Source organism: Pempheris klunzingeri, chromosome 8, assembly GCF_042242105.1.
Source record: "Pempheris klunzingeri isolate RE-2024b chromosome 8, fPemKlu1.hap1, whole genome shotgun sequence".
Lineage (NCBI taxonomy): Eukaryota > Metazoa > Chordata > Actinopteri > Acropomatiformes > Pempheridae > Pempheris > Pempheris klunzingeri.
The window spans coordinates 5886769-5912895 of record NC_092019.1 but is presented as its reverse complement, the minus strand read 5'-3'; the positions used below and the strand labels follow the sequence as shown (position 1 = coordinate 5912895).

The window sequence follows — 26127 nt, the reverse complement described above, 5'->3', positions numbered from 1 at the left end:
TAAGCCTACCTGGCACCCAGCATACAGCTACTTACAACTTGAGACAAAGTCTGTATTTCTGTATTTCCTTCCACGCAGAAGTTTGAAGAGTCCTGCGGAGTATGTGTGTGTTCACCTGGAAGTGAGGAAGGCCCAATATCAGTGTTGGCACAAAGGGCCAGTCACAGGGAGTCGAGTTGGCAGGGGTTGAGCTGTGTGGCCCTGTTGGATTTTAGGGCTGCATTATGCATTCATGTTTAGTCTCAGGTGCTACGTTTTATCCCCAGGCCAGCTTGGACACATTTTCAATGGACCTTTTGGATGAAAAACTGTATAGGTGGGAGCAAAAATGATTTCCATGCTTATAGAGATCTGCCGCTTTGTTCTGTCAGATTCAATTACCTCACCTCTAATTAGGGAGCTATAGAGGAGGCTGGGTTTGTGATCCACACATCACACTGTGGAGCCTGCTGATAATGTGAGGTATCGCTATCACAGCCCGGCCACAAGCTCCCCACATTGCAGACGGCTGAAAAAGCATGCCATGAAATTAGCAGTTACTCATACAGTTTTGCACATACACACATATTTGTTTAGAGCTCTTCTTTTTTTTTTTTAACCATGAGTTTCTGAGGCGAGGTTGGCTCGTCTGTATGTTTTTTTCCACTTTCTGTTTTAGTCCACTGAGGAACAGACACATGTACAGAGTGTTTTCCTGAAAGATATGCTCATTCCACCACCTTTGTCCGTACGCCTCTCTTCTCCGCTCCCCTTCCTCCGTGACTCATTAATCCTCTGTCCATCATATGGTCTCAGAGTATCACCCCATTTTATAGACTCAGTGGGGGCATTACCATATCCCTCTCCGGAGCTCCACTCCGCATGGCCGATCCCTATCAGACAGAGGCCACGCCATGAACAAAAGAGCTACTGTGATCAAGCCTGCATTCAGCTACCAATGTCTCTATTAGCATTGGCTGCTCCTGCCTGCTGCTCCTGCTGCATGACTGTTTGAACAGGGCTGAGATTTCTCTCTCTAGTCGGCAGAGGAAGACTCTGATGAATGTGGATGATACAGTTCAGGGCGGAGGGTGTGGATGACAGGGCTGTGGGGGTGCAGGGATACCTGAACACTGACCCTGATTGAGAGGAAGTTCAGACAGGGTGCAGCTTCCTGAAACATCCTTTTAGAATTGAGCCGATACGAGTCTTTGTGCAGGGATGATTTTAGCAAACCAAGCCTTTCTCTCGGAAGCAAGGCTCATGAATTAGCACAAAGTCTGACCAGAACAGCTGTCAGACTTGAGGGTTAAGTTGAATATTGTAGGGCTGCACCTAATAATTATTCTCTTTATTAATGTGATGATTATTCTTCATGATTCATTGTCAAGCTGAGTCATTCCCAACCTATATGCCTTGGGACCCCTTAAAATGAAGATTATGGCTCATCGAAAGACATGAATTCTGAGCAAGGTTGATTTTTCCTTCTCAGATTGTTTCATCTGAAGGGCTCTTAGAGACCTTAAGGTATCCAGAATTTCACAAGGAAAAAGGAGCAAAAATCTGAGAAAAGTCATAATTTTAAACATGAGAAAATAATTATGCAATAGAAACATTTCTATGCAAATAAGGAAATCAGTTCAAGCCATTTTGTTAATTGGTTAATGAATTCAACACTAAAATATTTTGATTTTGCTAGTTTTTAAGATTTTCGTTAAGTTTTTTGTTCAGAAATTGGGTTAAAGAAATGTAACTGATGGATGGTTTGCAAGCTTAGATATGTATTTCAAACTTCAAAAGGGCGGCCATTTAATGGGGACTTGGTTTTTCTTTGCATGGAGCAAAGCAGGGTTTCTAGATTTTACTGCAAGGTTTCCAAAGGGTCTCCCGAAGATATACAGTTACAGCAGTTCTTCTGTGTGTTTAGATCACCTCTCGTGTAAAACTCCTTTCTTTTTCCAGAATTTTTGCCTCTCTTGTAATCAGCACGCCATTTTAAAGCAGACTGTGTTGTTTTCTGTGGCGACATGAAATGCGGACGCTCTCTCCGCAGTGTCATTGGCCATCTGAACTCTAGAGGAGGCTTGATAAGAGGGTGAAGCAGCAGACATTCCTCCGGCCCAATTCGTCAGCAGACCCTATAGAAATGCACCAACAAGCCCGGGTCACACAGTGAATGTGACAGGATTTTAAACAGTACACAACTAAATATAGCAGGAACGCCACTATCAGAAAATGAGTTAGGAGTGTGGTGCTAGTCGTTTAGAAAGTCATTATTCTTATCATTGCTGTCTCTGAAATAATTTCAGGTCTCTCCATGCAATGAATACTGTATAATAAACTAAACATGTGAGAATGTGCACAAACTTTGGTAATCTACGCAGACCCCAAGAAGTAACCATCAGACCCCCTTTAATGTCTCTGACTGGGTGGAGTATTTCATTTTTCCATATTCAGTAAGGCTTCCAGTATCCCTATCAGTCTGAAAATGCTCCATTTAGTCACTATCTGTTAGAGTGGGGAAGTGAGATGCCCTTATTGTGAGTCTATTAAACCTCAATTCTATCTCATCTTATCTACCTAATCTTTGTGTCTTATTGACCATGAAGTTTATCTTTAATCTCCCTTTACCCTTATTATCACACAACACTGTAGGTCTATTTTCTATGGTGCAATAATGCTGCTGTATTTGCCGGGAACAGAGAAAGAATCGTTTAGTTGTACACACAGTTCTTATTCAGCTGTGTAATGGAATGTGTACAGAGTGTGTGTATAGAAATGTATTTCCCTGCTTTCTTTCACACTGTCTTCAATTGCCTTGGCAGGAGCTTTTAACGCCAGTCATACAATCTCCCCTTGATACTGCGATATTTATCTCTCAGTATCATCTTAAGCGATGGTAGACTCATCGAGTCACTTCACGCCTCACTTCACTCCTTGGCGAATCAGCAGAAGGCATCAGATAAGATCATAAAACTGTATCCTAATTTAAAAGAAGCACTCTGCCTCCGCAGTGTCTATTAGAGATCTGTGTGCTAATTCTTTTCATGTCCGGGGCTCCTGCAGATGTAGGCCTCTACAAAGGAGTAATTTATAAGACTAATGAAAAGAGCAAGCAGTTTGTGGACATCAGGGGGGTCTTTTATGAGGCTCAGTGCAGGAAGAAAGAGAAACAGGAGAGGCACACCAGCTCCACTTTCCGAACTGAAATTATTGCTTTATTAAAGCTGAGGGGCTCACTCTTGCTACAATAGAACAAACACATTGAAAGGTGTCGAGAGGATATCAGTGCACTCTGTTTGAGCTCCACGATGATGCACAAGAAGCTGCAACATAGCGCATGTGTGACGGGCAGAAACGGAGACAGCATCCACATCTAGCAGGCAGTGATGGCAGCACTTTTGATGTGATTGTTCAGTTTAAACACAGCCCAAGAAGAATGATTCTTGTTTTTTTTTTTTTTCATGAAATGCAGGTTTCTCGCTTAGAGTGTATTATTTCATATATAAATCAACCTTAAACTTGAAGTGTTCCATCACTTCTTTGCTGTGTTAATTCATGTGCAGACATTGGAGACATGTTTTGGTTTGGAGAGGTGTGCAAGATGCACATTATCTTAATAACATTCAAATGCCGGGTGAGATGTTTTTCAGAACTAATACAATTCAGGTAGCAGTACAGTAATTCCATCAACGCCCTTGATTGAAGCAAAATGGTAATATGCAAATACCAAAAAAGATGTACAGCTACAAGCAAAACTCAGAAATCATTTAGATTTAAAGAAATAATATTGCACAGAGGGGGGAAAACATTAATCACACGGAAAAGTGTCTCCTTTAAGATTGCACTGCTGTATTACCCGGAGGCATGGAATGTAAATGGAAAATCAACATTGTACCCGGTGATAAGGCTAACAAATTAATAAAAGTATTTTCTTTCCTCCTCCCATGCTGATGCCTGTATGAAAAGTCTGGAAAGGGACTTTTTTTTTCCCTCCCTCCATCTGTGTGAGGTTTTGTTTTGCAGGTAGCGGGATTAAAATCAACCCTAACCTTGGTTGTATGTCAGCTTTTTTTTCAGAAAGTACACGGTCTTAAAGCACTTTTCAATAGCTATAATGGAAAGACCCTTTGAAATATTATAGTAAATTAATATTCTATAGTGGCATTGCTTAATCCTTGTATATACTGAATGTCTGAACATGGAGAGTATAGACAGTACAGTGCTGTGCAGCGCTTTGACTTGCATCTTGTATTTGTAGTATCTCAACAAAAGAAACAAAGAGAGAAGGTTTTATTTCAGAGCCTGAAGGATGTGATGAAACTGCTGAACATCTCCCTTGTGTGCGTGTATGTGTGTGTGTGTGTGTATGTGTGTGTGTGTGTGTGTGTTCCCTCAGGTCCTCTGGAGGATGGCCTGGAGGAAGAGGAGGAGGAGTGCATCTCCGAGGAGAACGAGCTCTTGGCCAAAGACGAGTTCTCGGTGGAAGAGAACTTCTCAGCCGAGTTTGAGACTGAGAACATGAGCTGTGAAGACATGGAGTACTTCTGCAACAAAGGTGAGCATCATTTACTTATTTTAAACCAAAACTTTAAAAGCTGTTCTCCACGTGGAGTGTACAGTGCTCTTTTTAATACCTAATATGAGACAATATGTTAAGCCACCCTCGTGCCAAGCATCAAAATAAGTTAAACTCCTGCCAATGCCGTCTAATAAAATTCCTCAACATGTTCAAATCAAACCTGGCAGAACTTGTATCCATATGAGAATTTCTCCCGCATCACTGCCTGCAGTTGAAGGTATCCATTTTGATATTTGATCCCAGCAATCCACCCAAGAGCAGTGGTTTGATCTGAGAGAGAGATGGCATCGGCAACACTGGCTCTCCCTGTGTGATAGTGCTGTGAAGGTGTGCTACCGTACACCAATGCACTGGAGAGCATAGCACTTCCCTTTGAGTCGGCGCTAAAGCTCTGTGAACACTCAGCAGCACCTGCTACTGCTCGGAGGTCCAGCACTATAAAGCGCCTTAGCAACGCCAAATGCGCCCAAGTCCTCTTTGAACTCCAATTCAATTAGATTGCTTCTTTGTATGTTTGTTTCATTTCGGTCACACCTTGCCATCACAGGAGCTAATTTGTGGTCTGCTCCAGGTTACAGTGTGAAGATGACAGACTTGTCCCGCCTCCCTCCCCCTACTCCCCCCCTACCCCCACCTCTTCCTACCCCCCAGTCGCGTGGCTTTCACTACCCCAGGTGTCCCCACTCTTACTGGCGCACGGATGCCATAAATTTGACTTTTTAATGAAGAACCAATGCTTTGAATGTCTGCCTCTTCCTTTTCCTTTCAAAGAGAAAATTGTTTAGAATTATTTCTTCACACTTCTAAACTGATGTGCCTCGTGGGATTACATTATTGAAGAAAAATAAATCTTTCATGTTTCAGGTAGGCTATGCCCCAGTAATCGTATCAATAATGTTTTCCTTTTGTTCTCCGGGAAAAGTTGAACGGCACAATTGTTCGGAAATTGCAATTACCAGCGACGCCTCGTTTGCTTTACCCTTTGTCTCCTTCATAATGTGTCCTTACACAAACTTCAAAGTAGAATTTATGGTCTTGTAATAACCCAGTAGCTATGAAATAGATGGTGCGGTACATATTGGTGGCTGCAGCTAGAAAAAAGTACAACTTCTGAAAATCTTCAAAGAACCTTGTCAGAGCCGTTTGATATTTCCATTGTTTTGGATAAAACCATATGAGGAACTGGGCCTCAAATCTCCTCTCCATGTTTATGAATAAAGTCAACACTAAATAGCAATCCCAAATGTCAAATACTACTTTTTGGGGACACTGGTAATCTGTTCCTTGGCATACACAAGCCTTACTAGTCAGATTTTTTTCTTTGCTATCTAAGCTTACAGTAGCTAAGTCTCCCATTGCCTCTTAAGACCCGAATGATGTACTATCCAAATTTCTTTTTTCCTAATGGCAAGTTGTGCGCAACCATCAGGTGTAGCCATTTTCCTCATGATCCCCTCCTCAATTAGATCTATTTAAAACTAATGTCGGCATGGCTTAAATTTACCCCACTTATGTGAAACTGCCGTGAATTAAACAGGACGCAATCCTGGCGGCATTAAATGGTTTAAGTGTGTTATTCCTCGACTATAGGAGGAAAAAGAGAGCCCCCTTGATTAACTAAACCCCCTCAAATGTGATGGCGTGCTGTAATTAGCCCTGTGCGGACTTGAACGTGGGTTTTAAAGCAGCCACTCATCCCATGGCCTTTATCTTCTGCTGCTTCCCGGAGAATAAGGTCTCCCGTGTAAGGTTCCTCCACTGAGCAGTGACTCTCTGGTCTTAGCTTAGCCTTGTATCTGTGTAGTCACTCTCTGAAATGGGCTTGTCAGGGGGACCTAAAACCTCCATTAAAAGTTTCAGTCTATAATAGGTATTAAAAAGCTGTAGGAACACAAAGAGGAGTACCAATTTTCATTAACATATGAAGCACTTATTAACTTTGATCAGAGTGCGGTGAAGTAGCAAAGCCGCTTAAAGGCGCAAAGGTCAAGAAGTTGAATGCCACCAAAGACTCAGTCATTTGCCTTACCCTTGCAGAAAAAGGACTCCCCAGATAAGTGCATGGAGCACCTTAGTGTCCCATCTTGGTCTGAGGCTTGGGAACCTCTAAAATGGGTGATGGTTGACTCCATAACCTGTTTAGTTAATGGTGTCTTGGCTCTCAAAGGTTTTTGATGCTTTCACAGAGGTGTTTTGTATGATGCTGGTGATGCCACATACGAAGTCCTGTTTTGCCTATAAACTCTCTGTGAGGGCAAACTGTCAGTATAATGCACTTTTCAGACAAAATGGAGATGTGACATATATCAACACACTGTCCTCCAAAGCCCCAGCTGTATTATCTACAGCAGCGGCTTCTAACCTAATTAACAGCTGTTATTGAAGAGCAACATTGCTCTCATCACTAGTTGCATATGTGCATGTGACAAGTGACAAGGTCAACAATAACATGATGACATGATTCCTGTCCTTGTGCTCTACATTTTTTAGAAGCCTAAAAGACAAAATTCTCCAGTGAGACATAAGAAATCAATTAGATAAATGTGTATAAATAAAGTTAAGTTTGTGTAGCAGAGCAATATTTTCCTTTCTGTCACCTTCCGTGTGATCCTGTCAGGTACTGAACTCGTGCAGCTCTTTACTTACATTTATTTCACTTATTAGACAAGTTTAGCTACTAGTTACTTTGCAGGTTCAGATTTTGAATACAAAACATATGACCAGTGAAAGATAGATAATACATTTTTACAAATTCAGCTACCTGACTGCACATTATGTAGTTAAAATTAGCTCCACTTAGACCAAATTCAGCATTAAAATACTGCTTACATGTCAAGGCATAAATCAAAACAGTACAGTAATATAGCATATACACTATTATTTACAGCTGCAGCACTTATGCAGCATAAAATGCACCCCGTCAGGGACACTTAACATAATGTTACGAAAAAACACACATGGGTGTGAAATTAAGCAACTTGGTAGAATAGTAGAGCCCCAGAAAGAAGGAACACTGTGTCAATAAACATGGAATTAGAGGCGGTCTGCCAACCTATTGAGAAAAAAAGCCACATATCTAAAGAAATAACCTTGGCTTTTCCTGCGATTAAAATAGAATCTTACCTCAAACAACTTCTCCTGCTCAGTCAATTTCACATTTATGGAGCTCTGCTTGTGAAGAGCCCACAGTGGAAGTCACTGACTTCACAGCAAAGATTTATACTCTATTGACACACCTGGCTCCATAATTGTAAGAAAGATACCTCTTTTATATAAACTGAGTGGCATCTTTTTTACTGAAATTGTGAAATTTCACCTTGCTGTTTTACCCCCTCGTTTATTGTTGGCTATCTGTGAAGTTCAGCACAGGGTGTTGCCACAAGCTGTTCCCTTTGTGTGTTCCAAGTGTTGTGTGATGACAAATGACTTCCTTAGTTAGCTCTGACAGTAAATTTACATGGCATTTCATGTGTCTCATTTCCTCAATGTGAAACACCTTTTAGTGAAGTGATTTTCAGCTCAAACTACCTGATTCTGATACTTTTGAGTGTGTTTATGTGTCAGGATACATCAAGCAGAACAACTGAATGTGAACATTTTGCACTCATCTGCACTGTTGTCCTCAAATTACAAAAAAATGTAGGCAGAAACATTTTATCACAGTGGAAGTGAGGAGTGAAAGCTCAAGACTGCACACGTAGGGCTTAACATAGCAAATAACAAACCCACCTTGACCCTTCATATAACCTCTGAGTGAGTAATTTGACTTGCAGCAGGCAGAGACATACAGTAACAAACAGAAAGTGGCAGAATTAATTATGCCACTCTTTGTGTAACACAGAAGTAATCAGAATCTCCAGCAACACAGGAGGAAGATCTCCTTGGCGCTTTTGCCACAGCTGCCAGTGCCCAGAATGGTAAATGTGGAATTTTAATGCACAGTTGATGCTGGAGAATATGTGGAAATGCTAATTTGTGGTGCGATAAGATGAATCGAGTCATCCCTTTAGCCCCATTTGACTCAGTGGAGGAAATTAATCATTAATGTTTGTTAAGTATGACAATCTAACTGGGCCAGATCTACATGCTCAGAGACTGAGGCAGAGTGAGATAAAGACCCAGGCTGCAGACAGGGAGGAAAACTGCCAGATTCTGTAATGATGGGAATTTATTGGCATTTAAAGAGACAGTGGCAAGGCATTTCACTAATAGCCTCCCTCCATTGGAGTGCTCTGCCTGCCACAAATTGCATGCAATTCAAACCTATTTTTCAGATAGCAGAGAAGTCTTACAGCTATGCTTGACTTTGGTGAAAGAGGTTGCTTCCTGGAATTGACTTTATCTGTTGCAGCATAATCTGCATCAACAACCAAATATGCAATATCAACTGACTAGCACTACCACTGCTGGGGGGATAGCGGGCACCCCCTAATATTACATTCTGAAACTCATTGCCGAGCTCCAATACCAGCAAGATTGTGATGGGTGTAGAAAAGTGGCGGTGGGTTAAAGTCATTGAGCCTCGAATTCGGCAACATATGGAACTGCGCAATCCCATATGAAGACTTAAAAATACTTATACTCCATTTTGCAGAAATTGCGACCTGTCTCTAGTCTCAGTGGTCAGGATTAGAGTGCTCTGAGCTCCTTAAAGTTGAACACAAGAGATTGACATTTTCAAGGGCTTCCTTGGCAGAGACAATGCTAAAAGGGAGAGAAAAAGCCAATATGACTTTGTTGCTACCTTGCTCCAGGAATTGTGTGTGTAAATCGCCTATAAGCTTATTGACCTGAATGCATAGCACGCTGCGTGTGACTGTGATTTGGCTAGAGAGCTGTCCTTTGATAGAGCAGCGATAGGGCTGATTTTAACAGCTCACTGGCTCCTCTTGCATGCCCGCCAACCCTGCACCCAGCACGCCGCCTCGCCTCCCCAGCCCTCCCCGTCCCTTCTGTTCTGTTCAGCCTTCTCTCACAACCTTAAGTATCTCCATTTGATTGCACGGGGAAAGGAACCTATGCCAGGTGTAAATTATGATCTAGGCGATAATGTAGAGGATGATCATTGACAATCTGTCTCCCTTGATAAGACAGCCAAGGGTTTCAATTCAAATGATGAAACAAGGCAGAATTTCCATTACTTTTAGTGGACCTCTGTGAGGTTCCCTTTCTCGCCCCTCATCTCCACAAGTATGAGCACTTCAATCAATCTATTTCTATACCAGAAAGGTCAAAATTCTGATGTAATTTCAAACCGTCAAACTGGTTCTGTATTCCAGGTTTATCACACCATACTGTAAGCAAAGGAGTGCTGCTCCAGCACTTATCCCTCTGCTCTGCTTTTTTCTAATGACATTTGTGCAGGAAACTTCATCAAAGCCCTGTGACATTGTTCCCTGTGAGGTTGCCTGGGCGATTGTGTTTAAAATGCATTGCAAACTGTGTTAGATAGAAGGCAGAAAATCCTTAATCACTGCTTAATTAAGGAATCATCTTGTAGCTTCATTTCCCGGGCTGTAATTAAACACTTCCAATACGTTTCGTTACAGGGCTTAACATGTTCGCCTGAGATCAAGGTAGTGCCTTTAATGTTATCTCGCCAGCTTTTTTTAAACTCCGCTCCATTGGAAGGAACTGTTGATATACCCCTTTGTTATCCTCGTCATAATACGAGCCTAGTATGCTAAAGAGGTTTTCCAGGCCCAACAATAAATAGTGGGGGAATTTAGTTGAGTGGGCTCCTTGATAATATGGGAAGGGAGAGGGAAGAGGGAAGGAATGGGGGGAGAAATCGCCAGCCCAAGCAGACACTTGCATAAGCAAAACTGGGTCATAATGACCTCATGTACTGTAAGTAGGACATTTCTGCAGACTTCCCCTTAGTATCACTTTTTTCTTCATATGCATCTCCTCTTTTAGTGCGAGGCAGAAAGCTGACATCCTTTTGGCAATGTTTGCTACCTTCTTTGAAGTGAGCCATGTCAAAAAAAGCTAAACAAGCATGGTGTGTGTGCTTGATCTGGAGATTAACCTAACTGAGGACGGACGAAGCTGGAGTGAAGTAGTGTGTGTCCTGTGGCAGTTGTCACTGAAAGTATGATAGCTAACACTCTGATATGCTTTTTGGAAGCTGTGGGGGAAAATCAGATACAGCTGTAGTAAACAACCATACGACAACAACACGTATGTATGTCCTGTCATATTTGGTGAGAGGTATTATTTTTATTACAGGCTATGTAAGCCACATCTTAACGATGTATTGTCATTGTCATCCTAATATATTCACATTTAAATCTACACATCCATCCTTTCTTGCCTTTTTGAGTGTTTGAAGTGTAGTAATCCATTGTAGTAATCCAGGCCTGTCCTTGACCATTCACTGTTGGGTTTAAAACATCAAAGGGATGAAAACGATATGGTGACAAAAGTGAGAGAAATGTTCCTCCACAAACTATCAACCACCACTACATGCCCTGAGCAGGTTTGCTCTTACTTGCCTGAGTTTGGAGAGACACTGCAACCACTCTGTCAGCCACACTGGATTTATTCAGAGCACCACACAAGGGGAACCTACTAAGCACTGATTTATGTGCCTATAAACTGTGAGTACAAACTGTGCTTACTGTAGACATGCAAAAATAGAATTTTTTACTGTAAGTGCATCCAAGTGAGCTCAACAAGAGCTCCCGTCAGTGTTACCGCTGTGTGCGTAGAGGTGGAGTCTGTTTAACAAGGTCTTTAAGCACTTACACCTTGGAGAGAGATACCCAAATATCCCTTAGCATGGCCTGTGTGAGCCCAGAGACTGTAAATCAGCCCTACATCCTATAACACACATTCTACCTCGCTCCACAATAGATCAAACGGTAATAAATAGCCACCTCTCTCCCACACATTGCTTTCCTTCCTGTTCCACGGGGCTTCCTCCTGTTCCTGCAAGCACTCATGGGAACTCCTTTTACATAAAAGTATGCAGCTGGACCTGGTGAGCTCACAGCTAATGCACATATACAGAACTATATATATATACAGTTGCACACAGTCACAATGGCTCACATGCCTTCAGAGTGTGACACACTCAGATATTACAGGAAAGGGTTATAAAATTCAATGGTTTTTTTTCTGGGATAATATCCAAAGTCCTAACAATCTACCCTTTGGAAGGGCAGCACAGTCCATAATGCAGCGCTTAATTAAATTAGGCGTCTGACCATTAAAGTTGGACTGAGTGCTGCTCACTTTGTGTCTTGCGTGCTTTATAGAACTTAAGTTTTTTTTTCTGCCTTGCAGGAGAGGAAGATGGCAACCGAGAAGCAGGAGAGTCAGAGATGGACGGGCAGGGCGAGAAGACCAGGCATACTGCCGTGGGGCCAGACGAATGGGATGGTCCAAGTAAGACAAGTCTTCATAACATTTCCCTAGATAGCCTCTTAGTGCCAGCTGACAAACCATTGTAACTAAAGTGAAATACGTGTTAGTTTGACATAAGGGATTGATTTTGGCATTGAATAAAAACAGAGCAACAGGGTATCCGTAGGAACTTCTGGGTCAAAAGTAAGAAAGCATTATGTCTTGTATAGCAACTACAGATGGACAAATGAGTCAGAGGTCTTCATGCTCTATAACAAGCTACATTAACTGAACTGTCCACACTCCACTCAATTAACAGTACATTAAATTACCAACGATAACTCAAAAGCACAGGTTTATCATTTCTTTTTTAAACCAGCTTATAATGCGATGCAGATGTAGCTTTTTTGAAGAGTTTACAATACATTTCTGTATCTTGTTTTGCCCTTTTACTAAAAGTAACTTCATCAAAGTGATGGATAATACATTGAACAAGAACGTTGCACAGCAATTACTGCTCAGCAATAGCCCGCACCCACACTGCTGAACACACAAAATATGATTCCTTTTAATGCATAAAATGACCTCAAGAATTTATTGCAGGTACATGCGTTTGTGAAAAAAAGACAGAGAAAAAAGAGGAAAGAGAGAGGGAGAGAAAAAAGTGGATTTGGGCAAGTTGTGCTTGCTAGCACGAAGCCCCCCGGGGTGTGTATTTTATACTGACAGTGAATCAGTGTTATCGCACCTATCAGATAATGCATTTATCATTAAATTTCACATTTGCATTTAAATCTGGGGAAGGAAATGAGCATTGCTGGCTAAAGATAAGAACGCTGGGACGACAGTAATAAACCATCACTGTGATCAGTCAGGAGACAGGGCTGAGGGGGTCAGCTCAGAACTATGGGGGCCATGACAAAAAGAAGGCATCACATGCGGAAAAAGGCCCTTTTGGGCGAGAAAATGCTGAGCTTAAAAATACTGCTTTGAAAAGGAGGGATGGATGTAGCATGACTAGATGTATGACTGACTGTAATTATCCTTCCCCCTTCTACTTAGCCATCAGAATGAGAATTAGAGGCTCAGAAACACACTGCTGGACAGGCAGCAGAGAGAGAGGAGGGAGCCTTCAGTTTTAGAGGAGTGAAGTGTCTCTTGCATACAGTGAGGATGGCTGAACTGCAGAGGAGGTGATGTGAGAAATGATGCCCATTTCATGTTTTACTAAACCACAGCCCGAGTGGTTCCGAGTTATCAAGTGAAATCCAGTTTGAAGACGTCAGCACTGTGTCCTAATCTCTGCTGTGTTACTAACTGAAAAAAGATGCTGTTGTATATTTGCTGTATACAATCAAGCCAGGTTGATCAAAGAAAAACTAAAGAATCCTGTTTGCTATTGATATGTTACCTCCAGTGTAATTTTCCCAACATCTCTATGATATACCAGCCAATTAGTAAATGACTTACAACCACGCAGTCATGCCCCTCTGTTTTCTCAATGGGCAGCAAAGAGTGGGCAGAAATTAATCTTGGTGCATAATAATGCCATTCACTCTCCCATCATGGCTGCCATGAAAGGTCATTTCCCTTTTTAATTTTTCCCATTGTGCTGGAAAAGTCAGATGGGCATGTTATAATTTGAATAAAGAGGGGAATCAGACAATCAGATAGGAACATTTGAAATGACATGACTTCCTGTTCAAAGCGATTAAAAGCAAATTTATTTAGTTTGAGACTGTCTACCCTTTAATCTCTTTGTAAATGTTCAGATAGTTCAGCATTCAAAAGTTCTTTGTTATTCTTTGGCTTAAGTTTAAGCAGGTGTGATTATGATCACCAACAGATAATTTTTAATCACTGAGCGTGTGCATCTGAATAGGATGTGTAATGGCCGTTACATAAAAAGAGAGTGAAGCCTTTTAATGAGGTGGGCTAACTCGGAACATGCCCACCTGCTTTGGTGATTCTATTGAAGCACCTCCATACCGTTTCCCTTTTGCTGAGTAGCAACAAAAGCCTTTACAATCTACATCCTTTAATTGAACTTTTTTTTGTCCCTGCATTTCATCTCCACTTTAGTAACTCATGTCAAGTGCTGTCCGCGATTGCCCTGTGTTCTCTGATTGTCTTTCTGTCTGGAACAGCAGAGAACCGCACAGAATGACTCACTATTAATCTGATAGCTGCCTCTTCTCTGCTGTTCAGAGTGCTGGGTCTCTGATGTGGAACACCCAGTGAGTTCCCTTTCTCTCCCCTCATCTCTACAAGTATGTCCTTAAGCAAATCGGCACACTGATCTTCTGTCTCATGTTCATTTCTCGTCACGGATGTTTCGCAATCAGCCCCTGATTTGGGAGATAGCGTGTCATGCTATTCTATTCATTTTCATGGACTAGCAGTGATAGGAATCTGACTCTGTCTCTCTCATTCTCTTCCACTTGCTCTCCTCTAGGCTAATTGGGAATGGTGTGCGTTAGCTAGCTAACTCTGCTAATGAACTTGTTCTCAGCCTTATCTAAATGCTTGTTCATGTAAACTACACCCCCTTATGAAAGTCCTGAAAATCCAGGGTTCGTTAAGAGCGATGTAATTATGATCACTGTCATTTCTTCTAAAAGTGTTAAGCCTGTAAAATACCATTTGTTTCAGAGTGGTATACAGTCATACACGTGTTAATCTGCTCTAAGAAACTCCTATAAATTAATCAGCATCTGAAGCAGGAGTAGAGATCTACTATAGAAGCTGCATATATTCTCCATATACATGTCCTCTAATATGGTGAAGTCTGACTACACATATAACAAGTAAACACTACACTTAACCTGAATTTAATGTTTAATGTAGCATGCACACATGCAGATACTCTGCATGCAATTTATTCAGTGTCATTAGCAGTATAGCAGCAGTGTGGTTAATCAAGAACAGACCACAATACAACACAACTTTACTGTCCACCCATGTGGAAATGTGTCTTTAACCACATCTTTGCAGAGTAAAACATAACCATTGTCACTCTACCAATTTTACGCTTCAAATTCAGTTTACTCATCACAGGAGGATATTAGGATAATGTCATTAGGGTTATTTCAACTATAGCTAAGAGACTTAAAATTTTAATCAAAAGACCTGAAAGCCTGTAATACAAACTAATCTGTGGAAGACATGGGTATTGAACAGGCAGCCTAACTTTAATAGTACAATAGTAAGTTGCTGGAATGCTTCTTCAACGCATAGAAAATTAGAGACAACATGTGAATCAACGTTATTGATATTTTGCATTGTATTGAATTGATATTCATTTCAGTCTAAGGTGTTAACATCCTAAATCCCACATTGGTTCAAGAGTAATCTTTAACTTCTTATGCAAAGTAATTGTCTCTGCATTATACACAGAAGTGACATCAGGGTCTAAGATACAAATACACCTAAAATCAGGCACACAGCAAAGGAGGAGATACAAAAGGAGGAGATGAGTGTGACAGAGAGGTAACAGTAGCCATGTGATCACTTTGTCCACAAACGTCTTCTGTTGGCTGTCCCTGACGACCGGCATGGCCCAGCTTGCTCAGCTCCTGCTGCCAGCTGGGCATCGGCCAGGGCGAGGCAGGGGTCAGCTGAAGGAGTGGCCATCTGAGAATCTACCTGACGGTCAGACACATACTGAGCGCAAGCAAAGAGAACCCCTCCACCATCACCTTAAAAACAATATCCATTTTGTCCACCCCCTTCCTTCCCCTTTCAAGACATCAAACACGCACATGCTGAAAACGCAGCTTCACTCAGATGTAAAAACTCTCGAGTCTCATTTTTGACTCCAGCCAACCCAGAAGGGTCTGTGGCCGATCCGTCTTCCTCCAGTCTCCTAAAAAAAAAAGGAAAAGAAAAAACAATAGCCATTTCAGGTTTAATGCACATATGTCATGCTAGGAGAATTGGAGGACCAGATGGCCACGATACTGTGGCAGGTGCCTCAACAAATGTTTGCAGTTGCCCGTGCTGCTATTTATATCGTCGTGAAACACAGACACGCAAATATTTGCAAAAGGACAGTGGGTCCTTTTTGTTTGGAGTCAAAGTGATCATCAATATAAACAGATGGGATTAAACCTTTTGGGCATCAGTCACCTGAACTTTAAATACTCCCTCAGTTCATCTAAAGAGACTTCTTGCTCTAGAGGAAAGACAAGAAAGTGTTGAAATGAAGGTGGAAGTTTTTGAGGTCTTTATTTAGAGGATTCAATTCACCTTCAGTTCTCTTCGATTGTAATCAAACAGTTCATAATGTTCATATTTTTGCATTTTAGTTGCAGAAGCTTTTCAACGTTTGGCTCCAACTGAACTCAAAGTAAACTGACCCAGGACAAATACAGCAAAAAACTTTTACATTTTTGCACAGCGACAGTCCGTTTGAGCACCGTTCAGTCAGGTTGCTCTCAGTAAACAAGGCATTTTCTAACTCAGCACCCAAGTCCATTATAAAGTCAGGGTGTCGTCAAGGAAGGAGGGGCGAGCCGAAATGAGGGAGAGAGACAAACGGAGCACCCAGATGCAGATTAGGCTGCAGAAGATGAGGGTGTAAAAGGGATTTAATGGTAGGATGGATTAGAGAAATCCTTGTAACAATGTTAAATAATTATGGTTCCAGCCGAGATCAAAGCGCCATTGATTGAACCCCTCAAGCCTTCAGCACACAGAGTCTTGGAAAGCAAAGATTGGTAAACTAGTGCTCAGACCACTCCAGCTGCTCCAGTTAAATTGGATTGGAAATATTAGGATATAGATGAATCCTTCAGGAGGCTTTCGCAAAGCTTTTGTCACCGGAAATGTAGCTTGGGAACGGTATGAAAGGTTTGATAGTGTACTGTCTCGACAGAATCATAAGACGAGGGTGTCGCAGCTGTCTCCACTGATACCTAAGCGTTTTAAGTAGACTTATAGACACACTTGACTGTTATATCAGCAAACTGAAAACTTTCAGCGCAGGCTTTCATTCAAGGTTTTATTTTTTTTCCCCTCTCGTCTTGTAATCAAGAAATTTGGACGTGCATCATGGCAATTCTCTCTCAGAAAAGGAAGGTTTTATCTCGCTCCTCCAGGGGTTTATTCAAAGTCTTCTGACAAGTCTCACAAAACATGAATGACACTGAGATTGCTGATACTGATGATGAAAGTCCATCATCAGCTTTTTCTGTGAGTCCTGGGCCCTGAGTGATGTAAAATTAAATTGCAATCAAAGTCCTATGTGTAAACATCGTCCGCCTTTTTTCCAAATATGTTTATTTCTTAAGAGATTGCTGATGAAGCCTTTATACTAAAGTATATCCATCACCTGTGTGCAGAGACAACACCCTCCCCCACAGCCACATGCACACACACACACACACACACACACTTTCACAAATTCACAATGTGTGATTATAATGATGAAATATGCAACAAGAGATTAGACAAATCACTGTACTCCTATGCTGCATCGGCTTGATGCAAATTTAGTCACTGATCCGCTATACTAAGAGGCTTTATGAAGGAACTTCATGGTTGTTAGTTATATAATCTAAAATAGGGCAAAATGCAATCACTGTTCTTATCATCAGAGGAAGATGTCACTATATTCAGTTCTAGTTTTGTGTGGATACGTGGGATATGGCACACGGAGAATGCCCTTAATAAGATAATTCACTTCCAACTATTTTGTCCGCATTTCAACTGAATTTGTGTCCATTTACAAAGCCATCTTTTCACTCTGATTACTATTTCACATAACAAGTCTAAAGAATTCAGAAGAAAACGCGAGCTGTTGCTAAATGGGAAGCTGACTTAAAGCGCGGCTGGTGGTGGTGTTTCTGCCCCCAGGGACTTGACACCCATCGCGTCTTTCTTTAGCTCTCTGAATGTGTTTGTTCTGCAATGCTTACCCTGCTAGGTGCTGTAGCTGCACACGTTTTTCTAAGAGGTATCATTGTAATTGGTTGAATATTTGATGTGTGTATTTAGCATTAACATGGAGACACTCGTGCAAGCAGCACTAGAGGATATAATGCTGGGTAAACTCTGGATTGCTCAACTGAAACTTACTCACATGTGGAAATTGTCATTTCTTTTGGCCTTTTTTAAATAAAACTACAGAGTATATTTGAGTAACTTTGGTTTGTAGTTCTTTTTCATGCATGAATTTGCAAGGCTTTTTTTTGCTAAATCTGGATGCAAGTGCTTCAGATAGTGCTTAGTTTCATATGCATGACTGTTTTACTTTCATTGAGTTTGGTGCGCTCACATTATTACTTGGCCATAGGAATGCACTCAGTCCCATCCAAACCATATCTCCCAAAACCCCAACCACCCACTCTCTCTCTTCTCTCTCTCTCTCTCTCTCGCTCTCTCACACACACACACACACACAGACACACACTCGTATACAGCCTTCACACTGATAGGTATTGATATCAGAACAGTGCCCCTGCCTGTGAAGGCCTCTCATTGGTGATGAACAGCTGGGCCCAGCTTGGCCCGCTGGTCACGCCAATTCCACCTCCCTCTTTTTTCTGTTTAGGGGTGGTGGGGGGCGGGGCCAGCTTGTCAAGTGAATTAAAATACCAAATAATAGTAATAATAATGATAATAAAAAGTTAATAAAAAATGGCATGTTCCTCCCTGATTGTGCGGGTGTTGTGGTATTCAATTATGCAATTTTCATTGGCATATTAATCATCTTTTCAACAAACAAGCCGCCGTTAATTAAAGCAAAGCATGGATAAAGACGTGTTGCCGGATCATCACTCCGTTTATCACCGCGCACAGACCCGCAGTTAAGTAAATTCAGGCTGTGAGATGAATTTCAATGGTCTCCCCGTTTCTTCCGCTGTGTGCTTGTGTGTGTGTGTGTGTGTGCATGTGTGTGTGTAGTTAACCATGTATTTATGCACATTGTGTTAGGAGGTGTGGTTAGTGACGTTTCATGTCAATTTGTGTGGGAAATTGAAATCACACGTTACTAGCAGTGAAGAATTACTTTCATTGTCTAATACAGACCTCCGATTCATGTGGGAGGTTTCTCTTTTTGTTGACCCTTTTTTTCTACACAGGTTTGAATGTTAAATGCTCTTAAATGATCTGATTATAACTGCCGCTGTTCAGATTAGTCAGACTGACTCTGGTTGAATGAATTTTGATTTTTCCTTTGCCTCTCAGCTGCCACTCTCAGTGTGTATAGGGGGCCAGTGGAAGTACATGACATCTCCGTACACACAGGACAGCTTTGCCCATTCTTTTTTTTCTCTGGCGTTTTGTGTCGCCTCTGTGCCTTGCTCATTGGTGAGAGGGGATGGAGATTATTCAGGATCTTGTAAGATATGGGCTTCTCTAATCATAGCTCACTGCCTCTACTGTCATTCACTCACTAAATAGAAATGGGGAAAATGTCTTGGTTACGGGAGCAGCCAGACAGCCATGCAAGTACTTGAGTTCCGCCAGCAGAAAAAGAACTCGAGGCATCTGTAGACATGTCGCTTGTCCCTGTCCCTCATTGTGGAGCAACTTTATCAGCACCAGCCGCTCACCCACTTGCTAAACTGGAGGGCCAGTCGCTTCTTAACTTAAACATAAGATCTTTGTGGTTTGAAGCACTCGGCTGCTCTGCGCCCAATGTGGATCTGAAAGGCAAACACGACTCCAGTGTCGCCGTCACCCATCATAAAATCACACCTCATGGAAAACTTGTTTCTGCTGTGTTAGCGCGAATCTAAATGCACTCAAACAGACTGTTGCACTGGAGCAAGGTCCCCCCCTCCCCAAAAGAAAAAAAGGGGGATGATGGAGAAAGACAGAGAGAGGGAGGGAGGGAGAGAGAGAGAGAGAGAGAGAGGGAGAGTGGGAAAGAGATGGAGATGGAGGAAAGAGGAGGAGTGAGAGAGGGGGAGAGAAAAGTCAAAAACCTCCACATAACAATGCCGGAGAAAAATCAGAACATTTTCCACCGAAAGATGGGCCATTTCCAAATCCTTGTGCCCTATCAGACAAATTAAAGTAAATCAAGCATGAAATGAAGCAGAAGAGCCCGGAGATAAGGCTCCTTTAAGTCGTTTACAGATTAGGACAGAGAGAGAGAGAGAGAGGGAGAGAGGGAGAGGTGCATCTGGTCTCTGGCAGTGAAGGAGGCTAGTTTCTCATTTCACAATAGCAGCCTGTGTATAGGATTACTCTCCCCTGTCACCGACATGAGGAGCAGTGGGGGAATAGACGTCCACAAAATGTGTCTAAATATGTCCCCTCAGAAATGTTTCAAACCAAAAACCTCTCAGTGTTACCCAGATGTGACATGTGATAAACAAACACGTTACATGCAGCGTTTGACCTGGTGCATCATTCTGATTTGTTTGTTATTTCAGTTGCCTCTTCACCTTTTCATATGCTCAAGTGGCTTCATCACTGCGCGGCTTAAAAATTCAAATGAATTCAGGATTGGCTGAGCTGCATCACGTGATTGTACGGCTGTCAGTTCCTATGCGCATGTTAAGCACGCTGCAGATCAGGTTCGGGGGAGGCTGGAAGGGGAGGCGGTGGAGGTGGTGAGGGGGTGTTGTACAAATTATATTCTCAAAATGTGATTTTGTTTTAATGTTGCATCGCTCTGTAACTGGGTTGTTTAATATGTACGTCGTACTTCTATTTTCTGTCTTACATCAACAGATTAATTGCTGTTTTATTTTAGTACTCGCAAATAATCAAAACATAATTATGAAGCGAGTTGCTCATGGAGGAACGATATTTTACAGTGTGCTCACAGACACACAGCCAGGCACACACACACACACACACACACACACACTCCCATCTCATTCATGCATGCATGCGAATGCAAGCAGGAACTAAACACCACCCCTACACACACACACACACGCTTACTTACACACACACAAGCACCCACACAAGGCAAGGGTGCACTGCTCTTTGATGCTGCCCGTCGAGCTCTCACTGGATTTTGTTTCACTCCTTTCGTGTATCTTTTCTGGGAGTGATGAGAGGTGGGCTCGGCTGCGGTGCTCAGCTCGCTCTGAGAGAGACGAGAGCTGGCCCCCGTCGCTGGGTAGCTGCTCTCCAAAGCCGCGAACTTGACCTTCCCGGCCCAAGTCTTAGGTTTAGCTCCTTTATCGCACTATCTCCAGGCATTTAAAAATACTCCTGAAACTCAATGATTTAACCCGCTTTTACGCTGTTCACATCAAAACTGGATGAAAAAAAAGCTTAATCCATCTTATCTGTTGACTGTCAAACTGCTCCGGCTAAAACCTACTCACAAAAGACAACTAGGTCACCCAGGAAAAAACAGAATTCCCCGTTACCCAGGGGAAGTTGCAGCCTGGTAATTGACTTGGGAGGAGATTCAGGAGTACTTTAAAAATAGTGTAGAATTAACTGCAGAATATCAACACTTGGAGGTAGCAATGTTTACTTGTGTTCCTTGCTAAAAACTTGTTTGTTTAGATATTTCACAGTACCGTCATATTAGGATTTTTCCAACCAGTCTCCACCTATATCTCCTTCCAAATATAACTATTTCATGTCATGTTGTGTTTTACACACTTTATTTATGACTCCACTGAACAGACAAAATAGCAACTTCTTTTTGCAGCCAAAGTCTTAGCCTTGTTATCCATCCGTCTCAAATAGGCCTACATGAATTCTCAATGCACATACAATCAATTACTCATTCATCCTGACACACTCAGGTGCAGTAATGTCCTTTTGATGGTTCTGAAATTTTAAGAAAAGCATTTAAAATAATCAGATTCCAGCTGGAGTGTTGTGTCCTCTAGATGTTGTCAGTGATATACGGTGATATCTCTCTGTGAGGACAGTCATTCTTTAAGTTTTGCTGTCTCCCTTTACATGCTATCAATAGAAATTGCAGTGCTTCTCTAAAGATGGATGTCTCAGAGATTGTTGTCAGCAAGCCTGCTGCTGACTTTGCCAGGCTTCTGATGAAACGGGGTGCTTGACAGCTGGTATATTTCAATTGTTCAATGACACCACAACCGTCTCTGTGTTGGTAATGTACTGCAGGACCAAGTTCTTGTGTGTGTGTGTGTGTGTGTGTGTGTGAGTGCGGAGCTGTAGTATTCTAAACTTTCAAATTTTGTATTACTCTAATTGGTTCAAATTCAAAGAGGATCATGGGCATGACAAGATCGTACGTCATCTTTATGTTTTCATATGAACACTGAGTCCAGTACACTTTGTGATTTACATCCACTGCCGATGTTCAATGCCAATGCAGGAAGTAGTGTGAGGCGGACAGTAAGCGTGTGGAGGTCGTGGTAGATAGGCATGTAGTCTGTCTGATTTGTCACACTCCTGCTGCAGACCTGCAAATAAGGTTTGCCTTTTCATTAAAGGAATAGTGTTTGCCCTCTGACGGAGGGTTAGATGAGAAGACTGATACCGTTCTCTTATCTCCCCATTGAATATAAGGCTACAGCCAGCAGCCGGTTACGTTAGCTTAGCACAAAGAGCTAACTCTGTCCAAACAAAAGAACCAGAACATTTAAAGGCAGAACGAGTAGGATTCTCCCAGAACACAGAATACAGAACAATATAGATTCCTATGAAATGAATCCCTCTCAATCATCACTGACGTCCCTCTAGAAGTGTGTGGCAGTGGAGAGACCCAGCCTTCTGCCTACAATTTCTTATTTTGCCATGTTCAGGAAGTTTCTGGGCATCAACCTTTGGGCAGTGGTTGTGCCGCCTGCAGCCAATAGCGACCACATGCCAGATCGTAAGTGCGCATCCAAGAGGAAGCTATGAAAATGGTGGAAACAGTGCAGAAAAAATGCAAATGTAGTGAGAAAGCAGAGAAATCTCGTTCCAAAACAGGTTTGAATCTAGGTTTGGCTTTCGCTCGCTGCTGAGAACGATAAGCCTAACTGTGGTCAGGGGGAGTGTTGATGAGCCAAGGAGGATGGGCCTACTTTGAATGTAACCAACATACTACCTTTAAAGCTCATTGATTAATGTTATATTTTGTTTGTTTAACCCATACAAAAAAAATCAAGTGCAAAAACGTCAGTTCTCCATTTTAAGGATGGAGGAGAACTAGGCTAGGTTACACTGTTTGTTTCCATGCTAAGCTCATGATTTTTAAACCATTAGTATTCAACATAATCTGGCATTTTTGGAAGCATCTAAAGCAACAGGGCTGAAACACATGGATTCCTAGCTGTGTCCCTGCAGTACATTGTTGGGTCCTTCTACAACAACGGGGTGGAAGTCCCTCGTCCAAGGGACCCCAACAACCCCAACCCCCACAACCACCTTGTGTGGGGTGTCACAGCTAAAATGCCCTAATCCCTTTGGCTTGTTTAACTCTTTCCCCCCAAGCCCTCCTCAGCCTGAAAACAAGCCTGACCTGAAGGGGAGAATCCCCCCCCCCATCAAATCATCCCTCCCTCTGTCTCCCCCCTCTTCATATGGCCAAACTCATGTGGTTGCCTGGAAACTTGCTCCCCGCAAACGGTCAACTTTCTCCCCACTGCTCAGGGCCAGAGGCAGCCACATCTAGGCAGGTTAGGTTGGGTTGGAGGGGGGGGGGTTGTGGTTGAGGAGGGCGAGGAGGAGACGAGGTGGCGCTGCTGGTGGTGGGGGTCTTCCACTGTTTTAAAACAACCGCCTTTCTCGGAGATAATAGTGTGGGTTGTGGGTTATAAATGATGCATTTTTCTCACTAGGACCTGATAATAGCGGTTTGGGTAGGGGGGTAGAAAGTTCATCGCTCTCTTATCAAAGCTCTGCGACATTTCTCCTTCAGCTGTAAAATTTCATATCACATATCTGTTTTAAAGATGTGGCACCTTTTGTTGAACCGATACAGTGCATTCCATTTCACCCCATATGCCTCTCTCATGGTATATTAATTTATAGCCCATTTGCTGGCTCTATAACAGGACCTGTCAGTGGAGATGACTGGGATTCAGAAAGACATCTGTGAATTGCCACACACAGGTTATTGAACTTTGAACAGCAGTCATTTATTTGCTTTGATTCAAAGGTACTACTTGATATCAAGAGGGATCATCTGCCGTGTGAAGCTCAAGCATATTTTACCCACTTGTCTCTATTCTTGTCATTCTTTATTTCCCCATAACATCCGCCCTTTGAGTTAATATGCTCAAGATAACTGGTAAAAGGTGAAGTAAACCGTAAGCTCGGTCAGTAATCAGGGTTTTTTTTGCGTGTGCTACAGGCAATTCCTTTTCCTTGAAGTTGGTTCTTTGAACTAGTTAGAGAAGTCAAATTCATGTTGAAAATAGCTTGAGCAGATCCATTGCTTTAACAAATGTTCATCTGCAGTAGCAAGTTGATGATGTCATTTGTCATCTCTGACCATTAGCAGAGACCTTACTCCGGGCCAGAAATTATATTAAGAAAATTCAGGCTTACATGTACATTAATAGAAACATTCATAGTGAAATGTGAATCTATCATTGCATTTCAAAGAACTTAGGGAAAGAATATTTTAGTTGCAGTCTTAAATCAAACCTGCTTGCACATTATAGCATGTGGTGTTTTTTTACCTTTAGAAATATTAAACTTACTAAACACACTTAACACGAACTTTATTCTTTTGTATATCCAAAAGCTTAACCGCCTTAAACATCAGAACAAAGTCATGCTTTGCTGAAGATTTTTCCAATCTTAATGGTAAATAAAAAGGAGACATTGCTTTGTTTAATTATAAAGTATCTAATAATGTTATTTAAGAGTGGAAAGTGGTGGTTCAACTCTAGGGTTTCTGTCTGTCAATAGTCCACACCCATTTATTGTTTAAATCATACCAGGCTGGCACCCTGCCACTGAGAAACTCATTAGTATTCAGTTGTATGCCACTGAAGGGAGAGATGAGGTTCCCTATTCCTCTGCACCATAACAGGAAAGAAAGACAGGACACACATACACACATTAAAAAAACAAAAAAAAAGCCAAACAGATGCCAGCATGGAGCATCTTGGGTGCTATCTGAGGAGGATCTCTCCACACAAAGGGACATTCATTGGTCTGCCAAGTATCTGTGGAGTGCAGGAACAGACCCTAGAGTCTAGCGACAGATGATGATCTTATCGAGGGAGGGGGTAGGGAGTAGGTGGTGGTTGAGGGGGTGTTGGTGGGTGTAGAGGGTGAAGGTGGCGGAGAGGGTTTGGTTGGGATTCGGAGGAGGGGGTACAGCTCTTGAACCACATCATGAGCTCTGTTTTGCCAAGTTTGTGGCATTTGAGAATTGGATGATGAGGAACGTTGAAGAGAGAACACAGGCACTGGGTTTGTTAAGTCTCCTAATAGCCTGTTATGAGCTTTCCTCTTGGTTCACTCTGTCACTCTTATGCAGTTTGATAGGTTAAACACTGTGACTTCTGTATTTGTACAAAATGTATTTTTGATGTGTTTAGGTAATAGAGTTGGGATTTGGGGCTTGTAAGAAATGAAATTATCACTATGGCATCAAAAGTTTTGCAGCCATAATTACAAAAGCCGTCAGTAGCCCAGTTGTGTCAGTACATTTTTGCAATGTTACTAAAGCTGTAAATGCTCATATAGAACATACAGACAATGCACGAAGGGAACTTATTATTCATCCACGGGTGTTTTTGTGGAGATCTTCCACTAGTATCTGCAACAGATGTGACAAGCCATCTGTGAGCCAAGGTCCTCAGGCAACATTTGGTGTGAGATGCACACAACTGGCACCTAAACATGGTGGACCACAAACCACACAAATTGAATCGTACCCCCCTTTTTCTTTTCCTCTTGCTCCTACACCGCCCATTGCCCCCTTTTTTTACTCCAAGCATCCCACCCAAAAAAGAAAGAAAGGGTAAAGGAAAGGAATCAAAATCGTTGGCTGGGGATGGCTTGAGCTGTTTGTCAAGCGGGGCTAAACAGGAACTTGCATCCAAGCGGTTAAAGGCCGTGGGTCTTATCTGAGGACAAACAGAATGCATCAAGCGGTGGCTGTTGCTCTCAGTGATGACGACCAGCTGTGCACCAATGTTTAATTATTTCTCTGTAATGAGCTTACCCACCTTCCACTGCAGCACCAGGAAGACAGCATGCAGCAGCAGGAACACGAGAGGGGAGGCAGAGTGAAAGAAAAGAAATGAGATAACACTATCCAGATTATCTTATTTTTAGGGCTATTCCAAAACTGTGCATGCATTTTCTCG

At 42.2% G+C, this 26127-nt stretch overlaps 1 protein-coding gene across 1 annotated transcript in view; it reads left to right on the top strand.

Moving 5' to 3' along the window:
* Nucleotides 1-4180: 4180 nt before the first annotated feature.
* Nucleotides 4181-26127, top strand: part of zfpm2a (zinc finger protein, FOG family member 2a) — an 82868-nt gene continuing 60921 nt past the window's right edge. Inside the window, exons 1-3 of the mRNA XM_070834793.1 lie at nucleotides 4181-4196; nucleotides 4379-4537; nucleotides 11852-11953. Coding sequence (XP_070690894.1) covers nucleotides 4181-4196; nucleotides 4379-4537; nucleotides 11852-11953 — 277 coding nt within the window. The remainder of the gene's footprint in view (nucleotides 4197-4378; nucleotides 4538-11851; nucleotides 11954-26127) is intronic.